At 56.9% G+C, this 26,692-nt stretch overlaps 2 protein-coding genes across 4 annotated transcripts in view; one reads left to right on the top strand and one right to left on the bottom strand.

Annotated features, from left to right (window-relative positions):
• The first annotated feature begins 1,996 nt into the window (after positions 1-1,996).
• Positions 1,997-22,761, top strand: NELFA (negative elongation factor complex member A). Its single transcript, XM_061145369.1, has 11 exons — positions 1,997-2,321; positions 17,114-17,285; positions 18,422-18,583; positions 19,358-19,447; positions 20,208-20,338; positions 20,417-20,486; positions 20,631-20,719; positions 21,227-21,338; positions 21,835-22,115; positions 22,188-22,287; positions 22,401-22,761. The coding sequence occupies exons 1-11, from the start codon at positions 2,112-2,114 to the stop codon at positions 22,583-22,585; spliced, it is 1,602 nt and encodes a 533-aa protein (XP_061001352.1). The 5' UTR covers positions 1,997-2,111; the 3' UTR covers positions 22,586-22,761.
• Positions 22,762-23,481: 720 nt separating this feature from the next.
• The window catches only part of NSD2 (nuclear receptor binding SET domain protein 2), a 71,490-nt gene continuing 68,279 nt past the window's right edge, over positions 23,482-26,692 (bottom strand). For all 3 annotated transcript variants that reach the window (XM_061145365.1, XM_061145366.1, XM_061145367.1), the window contains one exon: positions 23,482-26,374. In XM_061145365.1, the coding sequence (XP_061001348.1) occupies positions 26,103-26,374 (272 nt within the window). In that variant the 3' untranslated portion in view covers positions 23,482-26,102. The remainder of the gene's footprint in view (positions 26,375-26,692) is intronic.

The following is a 26,692-nucleotide window of genomic DNA, read 5'->3' as shown; positions in this document are numbered from 1 at the left end:
CTCCTCTGTCCATGGGATTCTTCAGGCAAGAGTACTGGAGTGGGTTGCCATTTCCTTTCCAGGGGATCTTCCCAACCCAGGAATTGAACTCGAGTCTGCTGCCTTTCAGGCAGATTCTTTACCCACTGAGCTTCTCATCACACGAGTTTCTCCTCTTGTGGCTCTAGGGCGTGCATGGGCTCAGCAGTTGTGGCACACTGGCTTAGCTGCCCTGCGGCCTGTGGAATCTCCCCAAACCAGGGCTTGAACCCATGTCCCACACATTGGCTAGCAGATTCTTAACCACTGGGATCACTAGGGAAGTGGTATTAATTTTTAATGAATGAAAACAAGCTTGGTTTAATGACTATATCTCTAGACTCATCAACATTAATATTTTCATTGTCCTTAGGTTTACTAGAAGTCAAATTTTAAGATCTGATGATTCCTGTTACAAAATTTGTCAGCAACAGAGATAACTTGAGATGATAAAACTTAAATAGGGCAGGACCCATGCAAACTTTTCTTCTGGTGCGCAGAGGCAGAGTCAAAGATTGTTAAGTACATGTCAATGAAGTAAGAGCTTTTAGATGAACTCTTTTAGGAGTAATCAGCTCCCTTGTGGCTCAGCTGGTGAAGAATCCGCCTGCAACACGGGAGACCTGGGTTCGAACCCTGGGTTGGGAAAATCCCTGGAGAAGGGAAAGGCTACCCACTCCAGTATTCTGGCCTGGAGAATTCCATGGACTGTATCATCCATGAGGTTGCAAAGAGTTCGACACAACCAAGTGACTTTCACACACACACAAGTAATTATGTTTTAGGACTGTCTACTTTAAATGGTTTCTCCATATTTTTGGTAACTTGAAACAGCTAAAATAAGTTAAGATGCTGGTGTGGACTGAAAAAAACAAACAAAAAGTACAACTTGAAAGTTACGTTTTATTTGGTAGACAAAACCAAAGACTTAAGTCCAGGACACAGCATCTCAGCTAACCTTGAGACAGCTCTCGAGGTAAGGGGGGAGCCAGGATATACAGGAAGTTTTGTAACAGAGACTAGGTAGGTGGAACATCTGGTGACTCAGCGGCAGTCCGCCCGCAATGCAGGCGACCCAGAGGTCAGCGGGCCCTGATAGGAAGGATGTGGTGGGCCCGCTGACCTCTCCATAGCCCGGGCTCCCTGACCCTCTCCCACCAGGGGTCTGGGTGAAGGGGCAAGGCTGGAGCCTGTGGCCCAGAGGGCAGAGTCGGGGCGCTTGGGCCACAGGCCCTCTTTCCGGCCGGGCGGGGCAGACGGAAGGCAAGTCTGCGCGGTGAAGAGCCCTCCCCGACAGCAGCGCCCTCCCTCCCCGGGCCGTGGGCTGGAGCCTAAGGGCGCACAGCCCGAGGTTCGGCCCGAGGCTGGCTGGAGCCTTAAGGGCGCTAAGAACCGCCCCCCTCACCACCCACCAAGCAGGGCCGACTCTCTTTCAGATGGGACTCCCACCGCCTAGAAGGGCACCTACGCTCGGGCCCCCAGGGGTGGGGGGGCTCCCTGAGACTGGGCAGGAGCCCGGAGGCCGGCCGTGCGGCGTGCAGGGCCCCGCGCCAGCTCTCCGTCCGCAGCGCGCGCGCCCCCTTCCCCGGGGCCGCCAGGGCGAAGGCTCGGGCGGGACAAGCTCCCCGCGTGTCCCCAGCAGCTGGGGCAGCTCAAGGCCCGCGGCGGGGGGCGCGGGCTGGACCCCAGACGCCCCAGTTTGGCGAAGACTTCCGACTAGCTCAGCTTCCCTCCGGGGGGCGCGGGACCCGGATCGCGGCCGCCCTCCGGGCGCCCGTCCCGCGGGAACAGGGTCGGTCAGCGCCGCCACGCCCGCCGACCACCCACATCCTGGACTCGCGGCGCCCACGCCCCCACACGTCATCTTCCGAGGCCCGGGAGGCCCGGCCGCAGGCGCCGCCATATTACCTTACGGCCGCCGGCGAGAGGACCTCGCGCAGCCACGAAGCGCCTCGCCGAGGCCCCGCCCCGCCGGAACGTCACCGCGGCGCGCCGGGCGGGCGCCGCCATATTGGGGGGGGGTCCTCGCCGCGGGAGCGTAGGTGTCCTCATAAGATGCCGGCTCGGCGGCGCCCGGCTTTTTCCCCCCCAAGATGGCGTCCATGCGGGAGAGCGACACGGGCCTGTGGCTTCACAACAAGCTGGGGGCCACGGACGAGCTGTGGGCGCCGCCCAGCATCGCGTCCCTGCTCACGGCCGCGGTCATCGACAACATCCGCCTCTGCTTCCACGGCCTCTCGTCGGCCGTGAAGCTCAAGCTGCTGCTCGGGACGCTGCACCTCCCGCGCCGCACGGTGGACGAGGTGAGGCGGGCGGCGGTGCGGACGCGAGACCCCGGCCCTCGCGGCCCCCTCGCGCGCCGCCGCCTCTCCGCTCGCGCCCCTCGGACCCCCTGCCCCCCGGCCGCGCCCGCTCCCTGGCCCTCCCCGCGCTTGAGGGGCTCGGGGCGCCGGCCTCTGTCCCCTCAGCTTTTGGGGTCTCCGCCCGGTTGGGTCGCCTGGCGCTCCGGGTTCTTGCCACACGCTCGCGTATTTCGCTTCGTTCTCCTCAGTGGGTCTGTCCTCTTTCCTTTTTTCCTCCTTAACGGTACATTGTGTCACTTTTTGCGCAAAATAAGGAGTTTTTCAAAACGTTGAGGCACCATCCTCGTTTACACGCCCTCCAGCTCCCGTCGCAGCGCCTCTCCCGCTCTGGTGGTTTCCTGTCCCGTCGTGTACAGGACGCCTAACGTGTCCAGTTCAGTTCAGTCGCTCAGTCGTGTCCGACTCTTTGCGACCCCACGGACCGCACGCCAGGCCTCCCTGTCCACCACCAACTCCCGGAGTTTACCCAAACTCATGTCCACTGAGTCGGTGATGCCATCCGGCCATCTCATCCTCTGTCGTCCTCTTCTCCTCCCGCCTTCAATCTTTCCCAGCCTCAGGGTCTTTTCCAGTGAGTCAGTTCTTCGCATTAGGTGGCCAAAGTATCGGAGCTTCAGCATCTAACGTGCACAGGAGTGCACATTGATCAGTTTACCGAGCCACACGGCAACCCGCCTGTCCTCCTCACGCTGCTTAAGGAGCAGAAGAAAGCTGTGTCCGGAGCCCCCTTCCCCTCCGCCCGTCCCCTTGGGAGGGGACCGATTCTCTGCCCCGCTTTGCGACATGTTAGTTGTAGGTGCCTTTTCCAGCCGTCCGTTGGGTTTGCCCTGGTTTGAGCTGGGCTCATGGTGTCGTGTGTTTTGGGTGAGGGGTGCGGGTGTGTCTGTGTGCTTCCGGTAACACCTTTGACAAATGCGTCCGGCAGGCGCCCCCGCTGTGGTTTAGTTTTCACTGCTGGATCGTATTCCGTGCGCATGCGTGTGGTGGAGCACCTTCTCCCGTGTTTGTTCACTGTTCTTTTTTGTGAATTGTCCCAAAGTTGTTTTCCTCATTGGGGTTTCTTTTTTCCATTGTCTTGTAGGAGCTTTTAAAAGTTATAATTTGTATTGGTGTCCCAGGTAGCTGGTAGCATCTTAGTTCCCGTTCCCCCTGCAGTGGAAGTGTGGAGCGTGGAGTCCTAACCACTGGACCCACAGGGAGTTCCCACTTTGTAGGAGTTTTCTTAAAAAATAAATTTTGAATAGCAGACTTCTTTTTCAGTTATGTATGTTACAAATGTCTTCCAGTTGTGTCCCTGCTTAGCTTCCTTCGTGAAGTCTTTGGATCCCAGAAGCTCTTAGCTGTAACTAGGCAGGTGTACTCCTCTTAGGATATGCTTGTGGGGTGGGGGTGGGGGGGAAGCTCCCTGATGTCTGGTTTTGCCTTTCACTTCTGCAAAGCATTTCTCTGGTGCAAAGCCCTCCAGGAACCTGGCCTAGTGTGGGTGGAAGTTTGCCTCCTGCCCCAACCTATTTATTAACCATACTTGTCCTGAGTTCATGGCCAAACTTTAAGAAAAAGCCATTTTGGGCCTAGGCCATTTTGCCATCTAAGCCTGGCCACAAAGTTTGCCCTTGAGCGGGTTCTCAGTAATTAATGATCTTAAGGGAAGTGAGAGAAGGCAGGAGCAGAGGAAAAGTAGTCAAGAGACTGTTGTTGTTCAGTCACTCAGTTGTGTCCAACTTTTTGCGACCCCATAGACTGCAACACGCCAGGCTTCCCTGTCCCTCACTGTCTCCCAGAGCTTGCTCAAACTCATGACCATTGAGTCAGTGATGCCATCCAACAGTCTAATCCTCTGTCGTCCTCTTCTCCTCCCGCCTTCAATCCTTCCCAGCATCAGGGTCTTTTCCAATGAGTCATGTCTTCACATCAGGTGGCCAAAGTATTGGGGCTTCAGCATCAGTCCTTCCAAAGAATATTCAGGACTGATTTCCTTTAGGATGGACTGGTTGGATCTTCTTGTAGTCCAAGGGACTCTCAAGAGTCTGCTCCAGCGCCACAGTTCAAAAGCATCAATTCTTTGTTACTCAGCTTTTTTTATGGTCCAACTCTCACATCCATACATGACCACTGGAAAAACCGTAGCCTTGACTGTACGGACCTTTGTCAGCAAAGTGATGTCTCTGCAGTCAAGAAAATGTAGTTGCCATAAAACAGAGTCCTAGTTCTTCCTCAGGGGACATGCACAACAATCTGATACCTGTCTTGGAGTTCTGCAAGAACTGAGACCCCCACCCAGGTAGAGGATGGAGTGATGATCTTGACCCCTGGGATTCAGTCACCTAAAGGTTGGACTGGCAACCACCAAAAACCCTTTGGTGAATACGCAGGCAAGGTCGCTTCGGGTCGCTTCCTCCTCACTCCCTCCTCCCACCATTCAGCCTGCTTGTGTCTTCTGGCTCAGTGCCAACCAAGAGGTGAACCCAGTTTTGTTAGCAGTTGTGGTGGGGGTAAATATGAGTGAATATGGAACTTATCAGATGTTTTTAATGTCTATTGACATATTGGTTGCCACATTTACAAAGTAGCGTTAATTGCTAACCAACCTAGCTTCCCTGAGGTAAACCTAACTTGGTCATTTTATGTGTAGGACTGTGCCATCCCAATGGGCTTCCCAGGTGGTGCAGTGTGAAGAATCCGCCTGCCAGTACAGGAGACACTAGAGATGTGGGTTCGATCCCTGGGTCAGGAAGATCCCCTGGAGAAGGAAATGGCCACCCACTTCAGTATTCTTGCCTGGAGAATCCCTTGGGCAGAGGAGCCTGGTGGGCTACAGTCCATGGGGTTGCAAAGGATCAGATACAACCGAGCGCACATGCAGTGTGTAGGAATTTTGTATCTGTGTTCATGGGTGAGATTAACCGCTAGTTTTACTTCCCCAGGCTGTCTTCGTTAGATACTGGTATTGAATTTCTTTATAAATGCGGTGGTAATACATCTTCTGTTTTCCTCTCTTTTGGAAATTTTGTTTAATAGTGGAATTATTTCTTCCCAAATGTTTGGTAGAACTTTGTAATAAGCCAGCTAGGGGACTGGATTTTCCCTGTGGGAAGATATTTGAGTACTGATGTTTGGTTTTATGTTCTTCTTAAATTTTTTGGACACTGTATATTTTCTAGTGGTTTGGCAGTTTGCATTAAAACTGCGACTTTATTAGCATAAAGTAGATGATAGCCTTCTTTTATCTTTTTTAATGTTAGGAGCATGTGTACTGTTGTTTCCTTCCCCCCTCTTTTCCCCCTTGATTGATCTCATCAGCTGTTTGCCAGTCTCATAAGGCTTTTCCAAGTATCACCTTTTGACTTTATTCATTTTTCTGTTATCTGTTCATTTTCTGTTCGCTAATCTTTTTTCCTTAACTTTAAGATTTGTTTACTCATTTTATTTCTTGTCTGTGGTGGGTCTTCTTGCTGTGCTCGGGCTTTTTCTGGCTGCGTGGAGAGGAGGCTCCTCTCCAGTGTGACGCGTGGGTGCTCACTGCAGGGGCTTCTCTTGTGGCCGCGGGCTCAGTCACCCCTCCGCGTGAGGGATCTGCCGGGACCAGGAATCAAGCTGCTGTCCGCTGCGTTGCAAGGTGGATTCTTAACCACTTGACCCCCAGAGGAGCCCATGGTCAATAATTCTCCTACTTTAATTATTTTCTTCCTTTATTTGGTATGTATGTTGTTCCTTTTCTGATTTCTTAAGGGGGATATTGACCTGATTTTCCAGTCGTTTTCCTTTTCTAAAATATTCTATTAAGTCAGGTTTTTTTCTCTTACGTCTTTAGCTGTGTCCTACAAATGTTGATGGTGTTATCATTACCAAGGGGCAATATTTTGTAATTTCTATGCTGATTTCCTCACTGACCTCTTTGTAATTTAGAATGTTTTTTAATTTTCGTACATTAGAGGGAGTGAGGTTTTACTTATGTTTTTACTAGTGATTTCTAGCTGGGATAAGTGCTTGTCAGAGAACATAGTCTGTATTATTTCAGTCATTTGAAATGTAAGATTTGCTTAATGGCAAAAATAAATGGTCAGTTTTTATAAGCATTGCGAGTGAGTTTGAGAAGCATTTTTTTCATCTAGTTTTGCGATCCATTGCCCAGTATATATTCAGTAGGTCAAATCTGTTTAATCATCTGTATCAGTTAATGAGAGGCGTATACTTACCTGAGTCATGATTGTGCGTTTGTCTGGTTTTATAGTTTTATCGACTTTTGCTTTCTACACTGTGAAGCTATGTCGTCAGGTGTGTGCAAGTTCAGAATTGTAACTGTTGCCTTGTGAGCTGAATCACAGATCTTTATGTAAAGGTCTCTGTAGCTGGTCATGTTTTGTCTGGTTGGTTTTGGTCTAGCTTTGCTATAAGTAGACCAGCTTTCTTTGGTTGATTCTTCTATAGTTTATTCTTGGATTTGCCTATCATTACAAGAAATTATAATGAAAACTTTACTTAGCTAGATTGAAAGAACTAGGCCTTTCTGGATAATTTACTTTTCTGAAAGACATTTTTATTTATAGATTTAATGTTAAACTTTTTATTCCAAAACATCTTGATTTACTTAGCTATCTTAGTTCCTTTTCTTCAGTTACGTAAGGATCTGATACCTTAGGGGATAGCGTTCTGCGTTTTTTATGTAGGACCATAAATAAAGGGACACCAGATAGCTGGGCTGTGTGTGCTCCACCCTAATGGCAGAAAGGGAAGAGACACTGAAGAGTCTGTTGATAAGGGTGGAAGAGGAAAATGAAAAAGCTGGCTTAAAACTCAGCATTCAAAAAGCTAAGGTCATGGCATCTGATCCCCTCACTTCATGACAGGTAAATGGGGAAACATTGGAAACAGTGATAGATTTTACTTTCTTGGGCTCCAAAATCACTGTGGACTGTGATTACAGTCATGAAATTAAAAGACACTTGTTCCTTGGAAGGAAAACTATAACAAACCTAGACAGTGTATTAAAAAGAAAAGACATCACTTTGCTAACAAAGGTCCATCTAGTCAAGGCTATGGTTTTTCCAGTGGTCATGTATGGATGTGAGAGTTGGACTATAAAGAAGGCTGAGTACCAAATAACTGATGCTTTTGAACTGTGGTGTTGGAGAAGACTCTTGAGAGTCCCTTTGACTGCAAGGAGATCCAACCAGTCCATCCTAAAGGAGATCAGTCCTGGGTGTTCATTGGAAAGATTGATGCTGAAGCTCCAATACTTAGGCCACCTGATGTGAAGAGCCAACTCATTGGAAGAGACTGATACTAGGAAAGACTGAAAGCAAAAGGAAGAGGGGGGCGGCAGAGATGAGATGGTTGGATGGCATCACCAACTCAGTGGACATGGGTTCGAACAAACTCTGGGACATGGTGAGGGACAGGGAGGCCTGGTGTGCTGCGATCCTTGAGTTTGCCAAGAGTCAGACACGGCTGAGCCAGTGAACAAGAACAACACGCGTTCCACACTGGGTCAGGGTTCCCCAGAGAAACAGAACCACCCGGATGCCCCTGTGAGCCTCATGTACCCTTGGTGCTCGTGCCCAGCCGTGTCTGACTCTGCGACCCCGTGGACTGCAGCCCACCAGGCTCCTCTGTCCATGGGGTTCTCCAGGCGAGAATCCTGGAGTGGGGTGCCATGCCCTCATCCAGGATCTTCCTGACCCACAGACTGAACCCTGAGTCTCCTGCATCTCCTGCATTGCAGGCAGATTCTTTACCATGGATCCATCAGGGAAGCCTTATGTGTACCTATATATGCCATATAGAGGGGGAGAGAGAAAGAGGTCCTGGCTTTATTAAAAGGAATTGGCTTATGACAGCCTCCTGAAAAGGCCCAGGATCTGCAGCCAGCAAGTTTGAGACCAGTCTGAAAAACCAGCAGGCCGGAGAACGGCCAGTATCTCATCTAAGTCCCAGGGTTGGGAAAGATCAGTCTCAGCTCAGTAGTCAGGCTGAAGGAGTTTGATCTTACTAGCCTGTCTGTTCTGTTCAGGTCTTCAGCTGATTGAATGAGGGGCAGCCACGCTGGGGAGGGCGGTCCACCTCACTCCTTGCAATTCCGGGGTTGATCTGATGCAGGTGCACGCTCGGACACACCCAGAACAGCTTTGGACCCCTTAGCCCAGGCGTGTGAGCGTAAACATACGTGGCTTCTGCTCCAGCTTGTGTTTCTTAATGAAATCTTCAAATCAGTCCATGTGTTTTGTGATGTATCTATTTCTCTTTAAAGCTAAGTAAACAACAGTTCTTAACTAATCCCAGGGAGGTAGAAAAAGTAGTTTGATGACCCAGTATTTTAAGTTTATTCATTGAGGGGGGTACAGAAGTGATTTAGGGCCCCTTCTTCTAAGTATTTTGAAATTGTCTCAGGAAGTCAGAATGATGTCAGGAGGCAGTGTCCATAGGTGTCTGGCCAGCTGCCAAGTGTCAAAAAGCATAAATACTGACTTCATGATGTTTTAGCTATATTTGAAAGGACTTTGAGGAAACGAGATGCTGCTGCTAATAAAACCAGGGATGGCTCTTGTCTGAGACCTTGTCATTGCCACCATAGGACGTTTGAGGAAGAGTTTTAGGGATGACTGAGATAACACTTTAAATCATAAAGTTATCCCGCTTGCGAGACTTCCATGGGATCCCTGTAATCCCTGACAGGGTCAGCTGGTTCGTCACCCGGGAAGCCAGGCCAGACGCCCAGTGAAGGAGAGACTGTTCTGCCCACACGCGCACCAGCTCTGGCTATGGCCAGGACATGTTTTGGTGAAGACATTTTGTCAAAGGAATCCTCCAGAGTCCGTTGGGCTTCTGAAATTGCCCTCGTCTTTCCCCCGCTGACCCGCCTGTCGCCCAGTCCTGTCCCTGCTCTGCGGCCGCAGTCGGCTATGGGGCTGCCTCTGTGTCCTCTGCGGCCGCTTCAGTGTTTTCTGACAGCGTCTTCCTCTCTGGGGATCTGGGCAGCCTCTGACTTACCCATGTCTTCCTTCTCCTATTGTTGAGCTGATTTACTGCCAAAAATAAATAAGTTAAAAAAATTCTTTTAGCTTTACTTTCCGATTCCCTCCATATTCTCATCAGTTTCACTTCTCTCTCACCCCCATTCCTACTCCCGCTTCCCCTAGGCAGCAGCTTTCCCTGTTCTTCCTGTGCGGACATTTTTAAAATTGATCCTGCAAAGCCTGTTGGGCTTCCTGAAATTATGTCTTTCAACATGTGTGTTGTTTTTAGGGACTTTTTTCCACTCTAAGTGCAGCGGGCATAAACGTGGTTGAGTGTGCACTCTGACACGTGCTCACCTGTGAAACCACCCCGTGAAGGTGGGGGCTCCTCCTGCCTCTCCGTCGTCAGCCCCCCTCCCGTCGTCCCCCGACCCCGCGCCGAAGGAGCCGCTCACCCACCTCTGTCCCCATAGCGAGCTGGCGCTCCCTGGACTGCTGTATCAGTGGTGCTTGGTTTTGACCTGGCTTTCATCCAGCAGCAGCATTTCAGATCCACGTGTGTGTGGTGTGTGTGAGCAGCCCATAACTTCCTGCTGACGGGTATCGTCCTGAGGGGACACGTTTCCTGTGTGGACTGTGGCCTACTGTAGAGGCAGCGCCCGGGAGGACGGCTGGGTTCAATGGTGGGAAACTGCCAGGCTGCTTTCCGAGGCATTTCTCTCATTCATTTCACTGTCCCGCTTGGAGCGTGAAGTTCGTGAGTAGATTTCAGATTCAGTTTCTGTTGTCCCTAACGATGTTGAGCATGTCTGGTAGAGTGTTCAAACTGAAGGGAGGTGGCGTATATTTTTAATTGATTTAAATTATATTGTCTTCTATAGCTCTATCAGCTTTTTTGCACAAAACATTTTTAATATTCATCCATGTTGCTGCTCCTCTAACCCAGGGGTTGACAAGCTGAGGCCTGTGACTTGTTTTCTGTGCGATCTTTAAACAGAGGCTGTTTTGAACTTATTAAAGGGGTTGGTTAAAAAAGACGACAGAGCCTGGGTGGCCAGAAGGCCTCACGCGTCCCTGTCTGGCCCTCGGCGGGAAAACGAGTGACCCCTGGCCCACTGTTGCCGCTGTGCGTCCCCCTCCAGCCCAGATGGCAACAGGCCGCGACCCGGGGCTCCTTACTTAGCGTGCACGCCTGGCTGCAGTCTGTGCCCGACGTGGGGTGAGGTGAGTTTGCCGCCGGGGCAGCGAGGCGCACGCTCGGCTCGCAGTGACCCACCCCACCCTCGCCCCAGCTGTGATCACGTGCCTGCTCCTGGAAGGCTGCTGGTGGGCAGCGCTGCCGTGGGTTCCTTTGCTGCTCTGTGCTCCGCCCGGGGCCTCTGGCCGCGTGTGCTGCCTTCTCAGGTGTCCCCTTTGCTCGTTGCCTCTTAGTAATGCCGGCCCGTGTCCTGCCTCCGTGTGTTTCTGCTGTCCTGTTGTGGATCTGCAGGGGCTCTTTGTGCATTTCCATGTTAAACGCTGCTGGGTTTGAACATTATAGATTGCGTCTGCCATCTTGCTACCGCCTGCTAAAATTTTCCGTCTGCTCATCACTTAGGTACCCAGTAACGCATTTTGGGGCTCGTGGTTTATGCTTCTGAAGTTCCGTTCGAGAAGTCGTCAGGCGTGCTGCTTTCGTTTCTCTCCACGCTGCGTCCGCAGTCCCGCGAGACGCCCCAGCGCGTCTGTCTGGGCCGTGGGTCCCCGCCGGGCGCCTGCATGAAGCTGACCCCTCTTTTCTCCTGGGTCTGTGGGGCCGCGTGGGTCTGTGTATTCAGGGCAGCCCGTGCCAGTCGGCCCTCGGGGCCGGAACCCTGTCCCCGCCGGAGCCACAGTCAAGCCTGGTCACTGGGAGAGCGTGGCTGACAGCAGGCCTCCCGCTGTGACAGTTTCATCTGAAGGCCTGGGCTGCCGGAATAGGACACCTTAAGCTTGCTGATTTACACAGTCCGCGTCCTGGATGATGGGACGCCTCGATGAGCCATCCTTCTGGGCGGGCTGCTCGGTTTCCCTGGAGGGCCCTCCTCACCCGCGTGGCCGTGAGAGGGGCTCCTTTGAAAGGACGCTGAGCCGCTCAGGACGGCCCGGCCTGCTCACCTGTCTCCGGAAGACTAGGCTGTCAGCGTTGGACCGTGCAGTTTGTAACAGTGGGCTTTGGGTCTTTAACCCCCTTCTTTTTTTTTCCTCCCTTTCTGCCCAGCCGCCTCCTGTAGCCAGGCTGTTCTGCTCGGGTTGCCCTCGGACCCACAGCGGCATGCGGTGTCGCAGCTCTGAGGGCCCCTCCTGAGCTCTGGCTGGGGAAGGCCTCGCCCCTGACCCGAGCCTGGCTCCCCCGTGGAGGCTGCACGCCGCCCTGCCTCTGCGTGTGTGTGTCTGTCCAGACGGCCCTTTCAAAAGGACGCTAGTGCCTGATCCAATGAGCTCATTGTAACATGGCCTGTCTGCGAGTGGGGTTGGATTCTGAGGTCTGTCAGGACTCCAGAGCTTTTTGGGGGCCCGGTCAGCCCGTAGCAGTAGCTTTTGTGGACACAGCTGACATCTCTGTGTGTGCAGTGCTTGCCCGGGGCTGCCTCTGAGACCCGGTGCCCTGGCCTGCTGTATGCCGAGTGCCCCAGGCAGCCGGGCCTGAGGAAGGGGCCGGTGCCTGCGGGGCGGGTGAGTGGTGGGGCTGTCTCGCGACGTCCTGGCGCCTGTTCCGCGCTACAGCCTCGTCTCTCCTGCCCAGGACCTTCTTTATCGCTCGGTCCCCCGTCCGTCTGCCTGGGTGGGCGTGCAGTCGTTTGCTGTCTGCTGCTGCGAATTCTCAGGTGTGCGAGGTAACTAGAGGGCACATCCTTTGCTGTTGTAGTTTTTATTTTTGTTAAATATAGCTGCTGCACAGTGATGTCAGTGTCAGACATGTAGCGTAGATATTCACACACAACGCATCTTCTTTTTTAGATTCTTTTCCTTTATACATTATTAACAAACTATTGAGTATAGTTTCCTGTGTTATATGGTAGATTCTTGTTGGTTATCTCTTTTATGTATAATAGTGTGTATATTTTAATCCCAGACTCCTGATTTATTCCTCCCCCTTTGCCAAGCCTAAATTTGTGTTCTATGTCTTTCTGTTTTGTGTGTAAGTTCACTTGTATAATTTGTTTTAGATTCCACACATAAGTGACATCATGTACTTCTCTTTCCCTGTCTGACGCACTCAGGTCACCTGGTATGATGTCTAGGTTCACCCATGTTGTTGCACATGACGCGGTTTCTGTATTCTGTTGTGTGTGTACACCACGTCTTGTTTATCCACTCCTCTGTCGATGCACATTCAGGTGGCGTCCATGCCCTGGCGGCTGTGAGCATAAAGGTGCGTGTGTTACAGTTCTCTCTGGATTTACGCCCAGGAGTGGGATTGCAGGGCCACGCGGCAGCTCCATTTCTGGTTTTTAAGGACCCTCCTCACGGTTCCCCATGGTGGCCGCACCAGTGCCCACCCCACCAGCAGTGTAGGAGGGTCCCTTTGCTCCACACCCTCTCCAGCACTTACCTGTTGATAAACTCTTTGATGGCCATTCTGACCGGTGTGAGGTGATACCTCAGTGTAGTTTTGGTTTGCATTTCCCTAATATTTAGCAGTGTTGAGCATTTTTCCGTGTGTCCTTTTGGCCATCTGTAGGGAGGCCTGGCATGCTGCAGTCCACAGGGTCACAGAGCTGGACAGGACTGAGCAACTGGACTGAACTGATGTCTTTGGAGAAATGTCTACTTTGATCTTTCTTCCAGTTTTTTAAATTTTTTATTGAGCCATATGAGCTGTTTGTACATTTTGGAGATTAATCCTTTGTCGGTTGCATCATTTTCAAATATTTTCTCCCATTTTGTGGGTTGTCTGTTGTTTCCTTTGCTGAGTAAAAACTTTTAACTAGGTCCCATTGGTTTATTTTTGTTTTTGTTTCCATCCATCTCTGGGAGATGAATCCAAAAATATATTGCTGTGTTTTATGTCAAAGAGTGTTCTAGGAATTTCTAGTATCCATTCTTACCTTTAGTTCTTTAATCCAGAGGATAAGTTCTGAGATATGCCAGTTGCTCAGGCAGCAAGTGCATTCGTCATAAACTGATGAGCATCACTGAGGTGAACTTGGCAGAGGGCGTTCCCTGCTGGTCCGCTGGGTAGGAGCCGCACCCTCCCTGCCGAGGGCGCGGGCTCCGGCCTCGGCTCCGACCCGTGTGTGGCCCCCTGCTCCGTGGGAAGCACTCTGGCTCCTGCTCGCCGCGGCCGCACCTGCTGAGGCCCCGGGTGAGCGCGGAGCTGCTGCTCCTGCCGTCCTGGGGGCGGCCAGGCCGGCTCGGGCCATGGCCCTCGGGGGCTGGACGCAGGCTAGACGCGGGCCCGTGCTGCCAGCCCTTCACTGTCCTGCCCATTCTCCTGGGGCCCGCAGCGGGCCCCCCTCACGGGGCCCTCAGGGCTTGGATGCACCTTGGATGCGGGCCTGTGTGGCCAGCCCCTCACCATCCTGCCTGTCCTCCTGGGGCCCACAGCAGCCCACCACTCCACCCCGCCATCCCTCACGGGGGAACTGTCTCCTTCTGTGTTTGTTTTGCACTTCTTTTATGTTGAATGAGGCCAAGTATCCCTTGCATTTTTAAGGGTCTTAAATCATTTTTCTGATGGTAAACTTTAAAAAATTGACATGTAGAATCAGTCTCTTTGTTCTCTATGTGTAATAGAGACATCTATATGATATAACACTCGTGTGTGCCTGTGTGTGTTTAATTGCCTGTGAGAGGAGTTACAAATTTTTATTTTTTTACCCAGTGTGACATTTCTCTTGATTTCATTTATGGGATTTGGATTTTTTTCTGTAGTTTTTCATAGAAAAAATACTTAAGTGGTAAACTTCAAGCTCTTGTCTTTTATGGCTCCTCAGCTGAGAATCGTAACTCCAGAGGACTTGCTCTCACCAGTCACACAAAAGAAAGACTTCTGCGGTCCTTCCAGGGCATTTAGGTCTCATTTCTCAAATTGAACTTCGATCCATTTGAAGTTTATCTGGGAATAAAGCGAGAGGTAAAGGACGTGTTTAATCTTATCTGGCATTTATAATTGTGATATCTGGTGGAACTGATCTTTCTTGTGTTATCTTCTTTTACAACTTCTTACTTTTATTGCTTTTCTCATAGGAAGTTAGAATCAGATTGTAGTTTTGTGAAGGAAATATTTCTGCAGCTTGAGTGGGGTCCCCCGAACTTAGGGGTTACTGAAGGACAGCATCCATCTTTACATACTGGGAGCACCATGCCCTTCATCTCTGTCATCCATTCAAGCTTGCGGGAGGCTCCTGGTCATTGGAGTGCATTCTTAGAGACTGCATGATGCCTTAAGTCTATTTCTTGGTATGGTCTTTTTATTGCTTTTATTACCTCCTGTTGTCTTGCTGTGTCTAAACTCATTTCTCTGCTTTATCTCCTTATTTTGTAGAGTGTAAAAAATTCTTGGCGCTGTAAGTGGTCAGAGACATCACGTGCTCGGTGGAGGCGTGTCTCGTGGCTGTTGGTGTTTCTGCCCTTTGCTCTTTGTTTGACTGTGGCTGCTCCTCTGCCTGCTGGTTCCTCCCTGACTGTGACTCCGCTGGACTGAAGCAGGCGCTTCCCAGCGCGGCTCTTCCAGGGTCTCCGTGTCAGGGGGGCCGGGCTGAGGACTGTCCCTGCCCCTGCCGGCTTCCCTCCAGAGAGCCCAGCTCTGTCGCCCAGAACGGACACCTGGGCACGCGACGCCCAGCCAGGGCAGGGACACACCGCCTCCAGGCAGGCGCCCAGGTCTGCCGCCAGCTTTGGGGACAGCTGCGGGCTTTGGCTCCCCTGCGGCCCCCTGTTCTTTGCGCATACAGTTTTTCAGACTGAGATACTCAGGTCAGATTCACTCTTAAAGTGCATGAGTGGTTTGGGTACCTCACAACGCTCTCTGAGACCAGAACACTTGTGTCACCTAGAGGAGGCGACCGCGAGCTCACTGGAAGTCTGTCCCTGTCCCAGCTCCAGCCCTGGGACCTCCGTCCACCTCCCGCACCTGCTGGGCAACCTGTCCTGGTGTCTGACCCGCGCAGAACCACACGGCGTGTGTGCTCAGGGCTGGCTGCTTCCCAGAGCTTTCATGGCTCACCCGTGTTACCACGTGTGTCCTTTTGTTGCCCGACCAGTGTTCCCTTGTGTGGATGAAGCTTTCATTAGATGGTGGCCTTGGCATCGCTGCTGCTCTGGGGGTGTCATGAATGTAGCCGTTCGCCTACAAGTGTGGTGAGCGGGCTTTCCTGGTTTCTGGGTCTGTGCGCGGAGTGGAGTGCCGGCCCTCCTGCTGCTCTCCTCGTGTCTGTTTCTGTAATTCTGGTTGTGCCTGGTGGTCTCTGGCATCTTGGTTCCCCGGGCAGGGGCTGAACCCGGCCCTCTGCGGTGAGAGTGTGGGAGCCCCGTGGGAGGCCTCCCGGGAACCCTTTGTTGGTCTCCTTGAGGACCGGCCAGGTGGTCCTCCTGACGCTGCCCGGCCCACCGCCCCGGCCCCCTGCTTTCTGACTCTGGGCCCAGGCGCAGGGCGGGCCGCCCTGCCATCTGCCTGCCTGGGTTTCACGGTCCTGACGGTACCCAGGGCACAGCCTGCCTGTGGAGCCCCTGGGGAGACGGGGTGTGAGTTGGGGTGTTCTTGTTCTGCATTTTATATAAATTTAGTTTGTCGTCAACATGTTCTTACCCTCTAACTCATTGTAGTAAGTGACAGATAAAACTTTTTCGTTTCATACCTTTTGTTTTTAATGGAGGAAACAGTGGAGCTCAGCTAAATCAAAGGTGGAGGGTAGTAGACGCCGTGATAGCCCCCAGCACAAGCGTTAAATTAATAAAAGGAACTTTTACTGTTTAGTCACACGTAGCGAGAACACGTTTCCAGATATTTCAGGGTACAGCCTTGCAGAGCTGGGTCAGCTGGCCCTCGACCCTGCACGCAGCCAGCGGGAGGGACCCAGTGTCGGGCACCAAGGCTGGGCCTTGCGCTCTGAGCCCCGGACGCTGGTGGGCAGCCAGGCGTGCAGGAAGGGCGCTGGGCCCAGGCAGGAGGGCTCCCTGATTCCCGAGGGCTGTGCTGGGGGGTTCGGTCTGCGGGGCGGGGCCGGGAGGCGGTGCGGCTCTCGCCAAGTCTGGGCCTCCAGCCGTAGGGAGCACAGACACTCAGCCGCTGGCGGCCTGGGGAGGTGGCTGAGGCCTTGGCAGAAGTGGCCGCAGCCCAGGCCCAGGCCCCTGTCACCAGGGCCTCGGGAGGGCGGCCTCCCTGGGCGCTGCTCCGTCCCAGAAGCCCAGACGTGGCAAGGGGCTCAGGTCCTCGTGGCAGCCTCTGCCTGTTCCCTGCCCGCTCCCTGCCCTCTGGCTCTGCCCGCCAGGCCCGCTCTCCACTGCCCGCCCTGGCCAGCTCCACACCCGACGCCCCGTCTGCAGGCTCCCGTTTTGTCTGCCGTGCACTGGGAGGCCTTGGGGGCTCTTGATGGGGGTCTGCGAGCCGGGGATCCGGGGCAGCCGGGTGACCTTGGGGCTCGGGGAGGGCCCCTCGAGGCTGGGCCCCTTGGTGCCTGCGGGAGGTCCGCAGGCCTGACGCGGGCCCGCGTGTGAGAAGGTGAGGTGCTCAGAGGCCCAGCTCAGCGCCCGCCCGTAGGCCCACGCAGGGGAAGGACAGGGTGGCCCAGGACGCTCTTCTGTGCTCTCTGGCAGATGAAGGGCGCGCTCACGGAGATTATCCAGCTCGCCACCCTGGACTCGGACCCCTGGGTGCTCATGGTGGCCGACATCCTCAAGTCCTTCCCCGACACCGGGTCCCTTAACCTGGATTTGGAGGAGCAGAACCCTAACGTCCAAGATATCTTAGGAGAGCTCAGAGAGAAGGGTAGGTCGGGTGTGCAGTCTGCAGGGCAGGCAGGGGCCTGCCCTGAGAGCGCTCCTGAAGTGACTGTTGTGTCCTGAGTCGGGTCCCCGCCCTGTCCCGGGCACCGCGGCGACCTGTGCTCACCTTGCACACCCCCCCCTCAGTTCCCGGCGGGCCGGCCCGGCCCACGCGGGCCGTTCCCCGGAGCCTGGGTGCTGCCTGGCACGGGCTGGCCACTCCTATGCGTGCTGAAAATACTCGCAGCGCGTCTGTCCAGAAAAGAACTCCAAACCACTTAGGAACTACTTGCAAACGGACAGAAGAACATGAAAAGATGGGAAGGCCTGTTCCTCCCCGAACCCCTCTAGTTTTGAGAACTGGCACCGCAGCTCGTGAAAGGCGGGCCTGTCGCCCAGCGCTGCTGCAGGGCCGGCGGCCTGGCTGTCCGGGGTGGCTGCCCGTGCCTGCTCTCAACCCTGAGGTGGCCGCTCCCGCTCTTCAGACTTGCGCTCGGCCCACTGACCCATGGTCACCCCAGAGCACCAGGGCGGACACCGGCTATCTGTGTCCCAGGGACTAGCTCGTCCAGGGTCCCGGCAGGTCCAGGTCCTCCTGGGCGTGCTCTTGCGGGGGAGGGGCCCACTCTGTCTGCAGCCCTGGAGAGATTCAGAGTGCTCCCCTGGGGCCGGGAGTGTGGGGCCGCCTGCTTTCCTTGCTCCTGAGCTCTCGCCCCCAGCTTACACACAGGCCGGGAGGCGGGCCTAGGTGCCGTTCCGGGGGACCAGGGTCCAGCGGGACAGGAGCGCCCCAGACGGGGTGGGTGGGTGGGGAGACCGGGACCGCTGCGGGCACCCTCGTCCTGCTGGCCCTGGGCGTGCACGGAGCACTGTCCAGACAGCCGTGAGGCTGCTTGCTGTGCTGGGCCAGGGGCTCCGGCCTTCAGGCCGCTCCTTGGGGATTCCGGCGCCCTTGGGCCCAGGTCGGTGGCTCTGACTGCTGGGTGACGGCAGGCATGCGGTCAGCGGATACTTGTTCTCTGTTTTGAGATCAGAGCAGAAGCTCCACGAACACAGATAGGAAACTGCGCTTCCACACTGGCTGTGGAAACGGGGTCTGAGTGCGGGGTGTGCCTCCTGACGCGCTGGCTCTCCGAGCAGTGAGCGAGTGCGAGGCGTCCGCAATGCTCCCGCTGGAGTGCCAGTACCTGAACAAGAACGCCCTGACGACGCTCGCCGGCCCGCTCACCCCCCCGGTGAAGCACTTTCAGCTGAAAAGGAAGCCGAAGAGCGCCACGCTGAGGGCCGAGCTCCTCCAGAAGTGTGAGTGCCGCGGCCTCCGCCCGCCCGGGGTGGGGGCGCCCTGCCCGGCCGGGCCTGGGAGGTCCTGCAGGCTTGGGGAGCCTGGCTGCCGGCAAGCTGTCTTTCTGTTCCATGTCAGTGGTTTTTATTCTGAGGTTTCCTTCAGGTTTTATGGTACCTAATTATCTTTTAAAGACAGTGTTCTACATAATTTTTTGTTTTATTAGAAATTCATTGCTTGCTGTGCTAAACTGTAGGTTCTAAAAATCTGTAGAAACTTGCAAGTTTTCAGGTTAAGGCATTTATAATCTTTGTTCCAAAAACTATCTGAACCAGCTGAGTCACACAGGTGACAAGATAGTCCCCTGACTGTTCTGGAGTTGCAAATGGCCTGAATTTGACTATAAAGATGTTTGGTCATTTTCTTAAATGTTTCCTTAAGTAGCAGCTATAAAATGTACCTAGAAGGTGCTTGTTGGGAAAGAGGCTAGGATATTGATTGCTTTGACCGATAGCAGACTTCTGTTTTAAGTGGTTCTGGTGTTGGTGTTGATAGCTGTGTAAGTGGCCTGTTTTCAAAGAATCAGATAGAGCACCGCCACCCTGGCTCCCCTGGACAGTGTCCGGGGTCCACGCTGGTCTGTGGCCTCGCGGAGCTGGGGCCTCGGGACCCCCCCCACCGTGCTGACGCTCCCCTGCCAGGGAGGAGCCCCAGGCTCTCCTCCTCGAGGCCTCGCCGCTCTGCCCTGTGAGCCCACAGCCCCCCGGAGCGCTGACACGGCCCTTGTCTTCCAGCCACCGAGACAGCCCAGCAGCTCAAGAGGAGCGCAGGCGTGCCCTTCCACGCCAAAGGCCGGGGGCTGCTCCGCAAGATGGACACCACGAGTAAGGCTGCCACCGGGGCGAGGGTCGGGGAAGGCTCGGCTGTGCGGACTGAGGGGCTCCTCTGCCCTGCCGAGGAGGCATGGCTTGGAGGGGGACGCGCGTCACGGCGGGCGTGGTGGGCCGCCCCCTCCTGCCTGGGTCCTTGCACTCACTGGGGATGGCCCGGCTTCTCCGTGCGGAGCTCCGTCGGCCCCCGTGGCCTCCGTCGTGGCTGGAGCTCCGGTGCTGTCTGCCGGGGCTGGCCCACAGGTGGGAGGTCGGAGAGGGCAGTGGCCGAGCTGCAGGGCGCCCGGCCCCCACCGCCCTGGGGCCCGGGCCTTGCGTCAGGTGGACGAGAGCCCCTGTTCCGCCACGTCCCTGCCCCTGCGCCCCATCCTCTGATCGAGTTGCCGCAACCTCCTCTCCAGCCCCAGCCGGGCCTGATTTCCACAGGGGGTTCGGGGTCTCCCCACTGTCTGGCAGACCTGCTGAGGACCCACAAGAGCTGGTGTCCACTCACGGGTGCTGGGCTGGGCCGGGTGGCGGGAATGGGGGCCTACGGAAGGCACCGTGCCTCGCGTGTCAGGGGCCCCGTGAGAGACGGGGCAGCTGGACCTCCAGCTGAGACGGCGCCCGGGCCGCTGACGGGAGGAGCTGCGGCCCCGGCCTGGGGTGTGCATGCCCCCTGCCCTTGAGGAGACCCAGGACCCTTGGGGCGTGGATGGGGCTGTGGGGACTCGCCAGGCAGCGCCCGAGGCTCCTGACAGCCGCCCCCTCACAGCCCCGCTCAAAGGCATCCCGAAGCAGGCACCCTTCAGGAGCCCCACCGCCCCCAGCGTCTTCAGCCCCGCTGGGAACCGCACGCCCATCCCGCCGTCCAGGACGCCCCTGCGGAAGGAGAGGGGCGTGAAGGTGGGTGCAGGCCCCGCGCAGCCCTGGGCCGGCCTGGCGCACCTTTTCCGAGGCTGAGGGGCTTCTTTCTGTTGGCAGCTCCTGGACATCTCCGAGCTGGATGTGGTCGGGGCCGGCCGGGAGGCCAAGAGGCGCAGGAGGGCCCTGGGTGTGTACTTGGCCGCTTCCCCGACTGTCTGTGCCTGCGGGCGACCTCGTCTCCTGAGACTGGCCTGGCTTCCCCTCGAGGCGGCCGTGGCCTTGGGGGCCCGTTGCCCCGGCCTGGGGCACTGAGGCTATGCTCTGCCTGCAGACACGGAGGCGGTGGAGAAGCCCGCCAAGGAGGAGACGGTCGTGGAGAACGCCACTCCCGACTACGCGGCCGGCCTGGTGTCCACGCAGGTAGCAGGGCGGGCCTGGGCGAGCGGGTGCTGCTTTCCCAGTGTTAGCCACTGGGGCGTGTCCGCGGGGACACACGCGGGAGCATGGGGGCTGACGGGGGCCTGGTGTGGACACGGGCTCAGGGCAGGGGCTCCTCGGCATCCCCTCGGTCCCGCGGGGCGGCCGGGCAGCCTTGCAGGAGGGTGTCCCTGCACCGAGGCCCCTCCGCTGTGGGGGCCACACAGGCGGGTGGCGGGCATCCCCTTGTCTGCCGAGCTCCTCCGGGGAGCATTGCAGAGCTGTGTGTTCTCACCGTCTTGAAAGGACTGGGTTTTCCCTTTATCACATATTTGTGGTAAGACAAGCATCGTTGGATTTTTTCCTCAAAGACGGCTGCTTTGGGGGGAGGTCCCTGACCAGACAGGACCACCCAGCCCAGCCGCCACGGGCGGCTCCAGGCTGGGGGTCCGGCCCTGAGGGGTCAGGGTCCAGGGCTCTTCTGGGAGGAACATGGCCTCTGTCTTCCAGAAACTCGGGTCTCTGAACAGTGAACCCGCGCTGCCCTCCACGAGCTACCTGCCGGCGACGCCCAGTGTGGTCCCGGCCTCCTCCTACGTCCCCAACTCCGAGACGCCACCAGGTGAGCGGCCTGCTGCCCACTTGAGCCTCACCACGTGGACGAGGCTCCACCCTCCCGGGGCCGGGCAGGCAGCGACCCCGTGCGGCCTGCTTTGGGGGCAGGGGGCCAGGCCAGGGTCCCTTGACTCAGGGCCCACCCAGCCCTGTGGTTTCAGAAGTGGGCGGGAAGGAGAGGCGGCCAGGCCCCTGAGGCCCAGCCCGGCATCCGCCCCGGGCCCAGCTCAGATGCTGGCAGGAAGCGCGGCCCCTCGGGGAGCCCGAGGCCTGGGGCGGCCCGTCCCCTCAGAGCCCAGGTGCCCCCGGATCCTGGACGCCTGTCTGCTGGGCTCAGGGCCCTGTGCTCCCGCCTTGCCCGGGTTCGCCCCCACGTGCCGGCGGTGTGGAGCCTCAGGGCGGCTCCCTGGCCGTGGACGAGGGTGCGTCCGCTTCTCGTTCAGGGGTTGGACGCAGAGCGGGGGTCTTGGGCCTCAGCAGGCAACGCTCTGCTCTGCTCGCAGCCCCATCTTCGCGGGATGCCAGCCTGCAGGCCAGCCGTCCCCCAGAGGAGCCTGGCGCGCCGAGCCCGGCGCTCCCGGCGCAGTTCAAGCAGCGGGCGCCCCTGTACAACAGCGGGCCCGGCCCCGCGGTGCCCCCGCCCGCCGCACCCCCCTCGCCCCTGACGCCCGCCACGCCCCCGGCCGCCGCCCCTGCCGCCCAGACGCCTCCGGTGGCCATGGTGGCCCCCCAGGCCCAGCAGCCCCCCGCCCAGCAGCAGCCCAAGAAGAACCTGTCGCTCACGGTAGGTGGGGGGGCTGGGGTGCTGGCGGCGCCCAGTAGGGGGAACCCAGTGCCCACACTGGCCTCCCCGCAGAGGGAGCAGATGTTCGCGGCGCAGGAGATGTTCAAGACGGCCAACAAGGTCACGCGGCCCGAGAAGGCGCTCATCCTGGGCTTCATGGCCGGCTCCCGAGGTGGGTCTGGGGTGGCGGTGCGGGTGGGCGCGGGTCCCGCGGGGGCCAGGGGCGGGTCCGGGGGCCGGCCCTGTAGCCCCGGCCCCGCCCAGCGGCCCCGCCCGCCCCCACAGAGAACCCCTGCCAGGAGCAGGGCGACGTGATCCAGATCAAGCTGAGCGAGCATACGGAGGACCTGCCCAAGTCGGACGGCCAGGGCAGCACCACCATGCTGGTGGACACCGTCTTTGAGATGAACTACGCCACCGGCCAGTGGACGCGCTTCAAGAAGTACAAGCCCATGGCCAACGCGTCCTAGGCCCGCCGGGCCCACTTACGCTTCAGACCTGGTTTCTCGGGTGTCCTGGACTTGTTTTCTAAATTTTAATATGGGTCCTTTTTGTGTGATTTAAGACACTTTTGGATTCAATATTACGTTTTTGAATGTTAAACTTAGCCAAAAAAAAAAGTTATAACTTCTTAATCTTGGCAACAGCTCCGCCTGTTGGACTTGTACCTTTTCTTAGTTTTCCTTACATCCCGCTGCCCTGGAGGGCTTCCCTGCCGGGGCCGCACAGGCCCCACCCGCACGGTTGAGGGACCAAAGGTGGCGCCGCGGTGGTGCAGAGCCGGGTGGGGCCGGCTCAGGACCCAGGGTGGGCTGCGCTCACAGCCACAGGTTTTGTATTTACCTTTTGTACAGTTGTGAGCATTTATGACCAGTCCTTGGGTACCTGTTTTCATTGTAAAAAAACTACCTAATTAAAGTGTAGCTTTTCTAAAGAAAAAGCACCAGAGCTGTCTTTCCAGCCAGCTCAACTTCTCTGCTCTGGGGCGTCACTCTGGACGCTGGGGGTGGGGGGCACATCAGAGGCTGGGAGTCAGGAGACCCAGGGGCCTTGGGGCTGAGGCGCACGAAGCCTCCTCTCCTGACTCTGCCACGTTTGGGGGGCTGGGGGGTGTGCAGAATCAGAGCCCCCCCACCACTTCAGGGCCATGGTGGCCTCTCCCTGGGCGTCAGGACGGTGTCAGATGCTCAGAGCAACAGACAATTCCAGGGCGGGACGTCCTGGTGTCCAGGCTTAGGACCCCTGCTTCTGTTGAAGGGGGTGCGGCTTCAATCCTGGACGGGAACTAGGACCCCACATGGGCGGCGAACCCCCTCTACCCACCTCCCCCCACAAATTGGAAAAATTAAAAAAAAACAATCCCACATAAAATAAGAAAAAAGCCTTTAAATTTTTTTTAATACAAAAATACTCATACAATCTTCAGACAGTTTCCAACCTTAAAACGCTATTTCCCCCCAACCAGAAATTCTCAAATCTACATTTCAGTATATCCCCCCAGAAGTGAAGTTCAAGTTTTTAGTCTGTCAGAACTGGCGGTAGCACCAGGTACCCAGAGCTGGAGCCGGGCCCGCGTCCACGCACTGCTGAGACACCAGCGCGCGTGCGGGAGTCGTTCCAGTCCACGCCTCGGCAGGGCGGCGGGCAGCGTGCCGCCCGCAGACAGCGTTGCACGTGAACGTCCTTGTTCACTACACGTTTCGTGGGGTCGAGGGTCTGGCGCCTGACGGTCTCTGAGTGATGAGAACGGGCTCGTCTTCCTCCCGAGCGTGAGGTGGCTGGAGAAGGGGCTGCACACGCGTGGTGGTCCGCGGGTCAGGGGGTCCTGCCTGGGACGGCGGCGGGGTGACCCCAGCCCCTGGGAGGACGGGATGGGGGCCTGCGTCCTGCCCACAAGGAGCCCTGAGGCCGTCGGCACTCAGGGAGCCTGGCCACCCCTGTGCTGAGTCCTGAGGCCCTTGGGCAGCTTTGCTTTCTTTTCTGCCTCATGTTAATGACCAAGGACTGAGGCTGAAGTTCAGAGAAGACCGAATTCCCCACGTCCAGCGCCCCTCTGATTTGGGGCAGAGGCCTCTACGGAGGGAGGCCGGGGCCCTGCCAGGAAGGCCCTTCGCTGCTTCTCCAGGCCCGGGTTCTGCTCAGAGCTGTGAACCGGCTTCTAGAGATTCTCAAAACTTAGTGTTATTTGCTCATTAGTTTATAGTAATTTTTGGAAAGAGGGCAACCACATCTAAAGTAAGTTTTCCAGTATTTCCTTCAGAAAGATCATAAAAGAATTTGGAAACATCAGAGTGACTCAAAGATCACAAAACTTGACTACTGTCAAATATAAAAATAAGTTAACCTGTTCCCAAAGTGAAAAAGCAACTGCAAAACCAGTGGCGGTGCTCTGGGGGGCAGAGGCCCCACCCTGGCAGGAGAGGACGGGGCCGCCCCCCAGGCCCCCCAAGCACAGGGCCTCAGGAGGTGACCTCCATCCACCCAGTACTCCTAAGAGTCTGAGAGCTCTGCACGGAAACGCCCCTAGCCCCCCAGAGACGGCGGGGACGCTGAGGACGCAGCTGCTTTTGCCTTTGGTCCCACGTGGTCACTCGTCCCAGGGTCACCAGAGAAGGGCCAACAGGATACCTCGGTCAGCAGCTCCTGGTCTGTGCCCGGGAGGCCGCGGGAGCCTGGGACCCGGAACAGATGCTTCCCGGGGGTCGGCTGCAGAGACCCCCACCCCCTGCTGACGGCTCATCAGTGGACCGCACACCCCGCGATTCCGAGGTGGGATGGTGAGAGAAACAGGCACCCTCGGGCGTGGTTTCCTGGGGCAGGTGTGTGAACCGCAGGACAGGCGTCCTCTGCGTGGTCTTAGTGAAAGGGTCAGAGGACAGCACCTGCCGAGTGGCCGCTCCCCTCGCCTGGAGACAGGCAGGCAGGGGGCTCCTGCTGGGCTCGTGCCTGGGGCCCAGGTCCACGCGGCGCCCCGGGGAATCAGCCGGCTGTCGCAAGGCCAGGTGCCCATGCCCGTCCGCCCAGCCCGGCTCCCGCCGCCCCTGCCCAGGCGGCCTCTCCTTGGCCCGAAAGGGCTGTCCGGACACAGGCTCCCCTCAAGCGCCAGGCCCAGCACCAGGCAGCCCAGGCTCCTCGGCGGGGCCATGGCCACCGCTCCGTCCTGCGGCTGCAGGAAGTCGGGACGCATCAGTAAACAAGCATTGCAGTCGGTGGTAGTTTGTGAAACAAGTTTAGCAAAAATATATTGAGAGTAAAAGCCAGAAACTGGTAAAGATAAACCAACCAAGCCATCCACAAACGCTTCCCCACGCGAGGGCCCCTCGGGGAGCTGCCCACAGGCCTGTGCTGCAGGCCCGCTGTGGGGCCAGGTCCACAGACGGAGCCGCTCCAGGGAGCCACACGCTATACTATTGGCTTCTAGGATGGAAAAGAAGCATTTTGAGGAAAAACTTCACATTAGTACAAAAAAAAACCATACAGCTGTTTCGTAAGCGCAATAGTCAAAACCCCACTCCCAAGGCGTGCAGGGTCCCGGTCTGTGCCAGGCCCCACCCTGGGCTCCTCTCCTGAGTGACGCGGGCGGGCGGGGATTGGGCAACGTCATGAAGATGGGATAAGACCCTCAGGGAAACACTACCCTACCCCTCGGTGAGAGAAACGCATTTCATGTGCCAGTTAATCTTCAATCCTAAATTTGGCCTAGAACAACAGCGGGCACGGACGAGTTGAGGTTCAAGTGTGGCTGTGGTGCTGTGTAGTGAGGCTGTCTGTCCTGGGACGTCGGCGCCGCGCGGGGTAGCCGCGGGGCCCGGACGGTCAGTGCGGGCGCAGCGGGTGCTGCAGAGATGGCTCAGTGGTGGGGCGCTCCCTCCCGGGGAGGCCTGTGCGTCTGTGCTGGGGGGCCGGGGGCGGGGGCCTCCGCCGCTGCCAGGCCCGGCCCTCCGCCCGCCCGTGGCACCCCTGGTCGGACCCAGGCCCAGCCAGGCGCTATTTGCCTTCCGTGACCCTGCGCCAACACCGCCGCCGCCGCCGCCGCCCCTTGGCCTTGCCGGGCCCCGCACAGGGCTGCTCGGTCTTGGTGCTCCGAGCTGGCTCCGCCCGGAAGTCGTGCTCGCTGCAGTAGGACCGCCCATCCTGCGTGGAGCTGAAGGCTGCCGCGTCCTGGTGCTCCTTGCAGAAGGAGTTGGGGCAGAAGTGGCAGAAGGCAGTGGAGGGTTTGCCACACACGTCGCAGTGGTGCCAAGGGCACTCCCACTTCCCTGCAAGGAGAGTGAGTGTCACTCACCAGGGCCGGGCCTCGCGTCAGCTCTCACTCCAGTGAGACGGGCCCGACTTTGCACATGACTCATAAGATGGAAGAAAAGCTAAAGCTGGTGCTCAGAAGCCTGGTGGGCACGCAAGCCCATGTCCGTGCCCAGGCCAGCGGCCTCCCCAGCTGCTCCCAGGACTGGCTGTAACTAGACCGAGCTTCTGGGGGCCCTGCCTCGGAGGTGCACCTGTGAAGGCGCTCCGCTCAGTCTGGAGAACCACCGTCTGTATGTCGGCCTGTCCCCCACCCCCAGCTTCCTATCCAGGCT

The sequence above is a fragment of the Dama dama genome, chromosome 6 (genome assembly GCF_033118175.1).
Source record: "Dama dama isolate Ldn47 chromosome 6, ASM3311817v1, whole genome shotgun sequence".
Lineage (NCBI taxonomy): Eukaryota > Metazoa > Chordata > Mammalia > Artiodactyla > Cervidae > Dama > Dama dama.
Note: the sequence above shows the minus strand (reverse complement) of the source record. Positions and strands in the feature narration are given on the sequence as shown.